The following is a 1,485-nucleotide window of genomic DNA, read 5'->3' as shown; positions in this document are numbered from 1 at the left end:
CATGAAATTTTGCAATAATCTTGCGCCACCCTTGCACAAAACGACGGTCATTTTTCTAATTTCATAAACAACAGAAGACTGTATTTTTTCTACATAACCCCCCCTGACTTTAAGGCTGGATCCGCCCCTGGGCTGAACGCTTACCGATCTCTAGTGTAATAATCACCAATCCGACTGGCTGTGCCCACAGCCGACCCGATCACTATGTCAGTGCAGTCCATGGGGCTAAAATCGTGTCTTGGGGTGTAGGGGTGGAGATTGTCCCCAGCGGCTGCAATATGGGCGCAGTTAATTGAGCACGCCAATGACTATGCTGTTACGTGGCCGCCGTAATCTAGCATCACGTGATCGACGCTGACGTCACACGACTAGGAACAGGGGGGATGTGGAAGCACAACCTCACTTTCCTTGCCTTACGGCGGCCACGATTGTTCCGTGTTAGTTGGGTTATTGAGGTTATAAACTGGATGTCAATGAGTTAAAGCAATTATATCAGCTGCTGTTAGTTGTTCAGCCACAAAACACCCTAACCCGGACATGTACAAGGTGCAGAGAAACCTATGCTACTTTTTGAAGCTTCAGCGCCCTGTAGATCGTGCACGGAAATGACGTATTCGAATACCCCCACTAGCCCGGATGCCAAACAAGTAAACTCATGATTTAGTAGTCATAACGTTACTTCCATTACCTTCGCTATTTCCCTTGCCGATTGGTGCTGCTTCTAAACTAGGGTGCGTTTGTACACTGGGTTCCGGCTCGGAATTGGGTTCGGAAGCGGGCTCAGGAATGGAGGCGGGCTCAGGAATGGAGGCGGGCTCAGATTCCGGCAATTTAGCATGCCGGAATGAGTATTGGATAGTGGTGGCTTCTGGCTCAGAACTGGGTTCCGGCTCAGAGTTGGGCTCTGGTTCGGAACTGGGTTCAGGTTCGGTGCTGGGTTCTGGTTCAGAGCTGGGTGCCGGTTCAGAGCTGGGTTCAGGCTGGGAGCTGGGTTCCGGTTTGGAACTGGGTTCCGGCTGGGAAGTAGGCTCGGGTTCCGAGGTGGGTTCAGGTTGGGATGTGGGTTCCGGTTCGGACGTCGGTTCAGGCTCGGCTTCGGACTCTTCACTTTCTAGAGAGCAAAGACCGTCACCATTAGTGAAAGACTGTGAAGGCTTTCACGGCCGGTTAAATTACATTTATGAATGTTTTCCGGGCTTTGAAGCCCGTGGTCTATCGGAATTTCTTCCTGACGTTTCGTCCACAACTGCGGTGGACATTTTCACCGCGTTGTTTAACTCGTGCTAGATATCTTGCTTTTCAGGATCGAAACTGGTGAGGTTTTTTCGCTGAGGTGAAAACTCGTTTTTCCTTGACGTTAACGTTTTCTGCCCCAAAAACGCACCAAATTTTCGTTCAATTTTTGGTTTTTGTTAATACTTTTAAATTGTTAAAAATCATTTAATGGCTTATAACCGTCGATTTCCGGTATAGTAGGCCCTAATT

The 1,485-nt window shown here is 48.9% G+C and overlaps 1 protein-coding gene across 1 annotated transcript in view; it reads right to left on the bottom strand.

The window, feature by feature from the left end:
- Positions 1-1,485, bottom strand: part of LOC109545768 — a 17,215-nt gene that overhangs the window by 8,725 nt on the left and 7,005 nt on the right. The window contains exons 6-7 of the mRNA XM_048662175.1: positions 689-1,154; positions 145-271 (exon numbers count right to left, since the gene is read on the bottom strand). Of these exons, the coding sequence (XP_048518132.1) occupies positions 145-271; positions 689-1,154 (593 nt within the window). The remainder of the gene's footprint in view (positions 1-144; positions 272-688; positions 1,155-1,485) is intronic.

The sequence above is a fragment of the Dendroctonus ponderosae genome, unplaced genomic scaffold (assembly GCF_020466585.1).
Source record: "Dendroctonus ponderosae isolate FM_Combo_2020 unplaced genomic scaffold, Dpon_F_20191213v2 Dpon_F_20191213_10, whole genome shotgun sequence".
NCBI lineage: Eukaryota > Metazoa > Arthropoda > Insecta > Coleoptera > Curculionidae > Dendroctonus > Dendroctonus ponderosae.
This window is presented reverse-complemented; position numbering and strand designations above follow the sequence as displayed.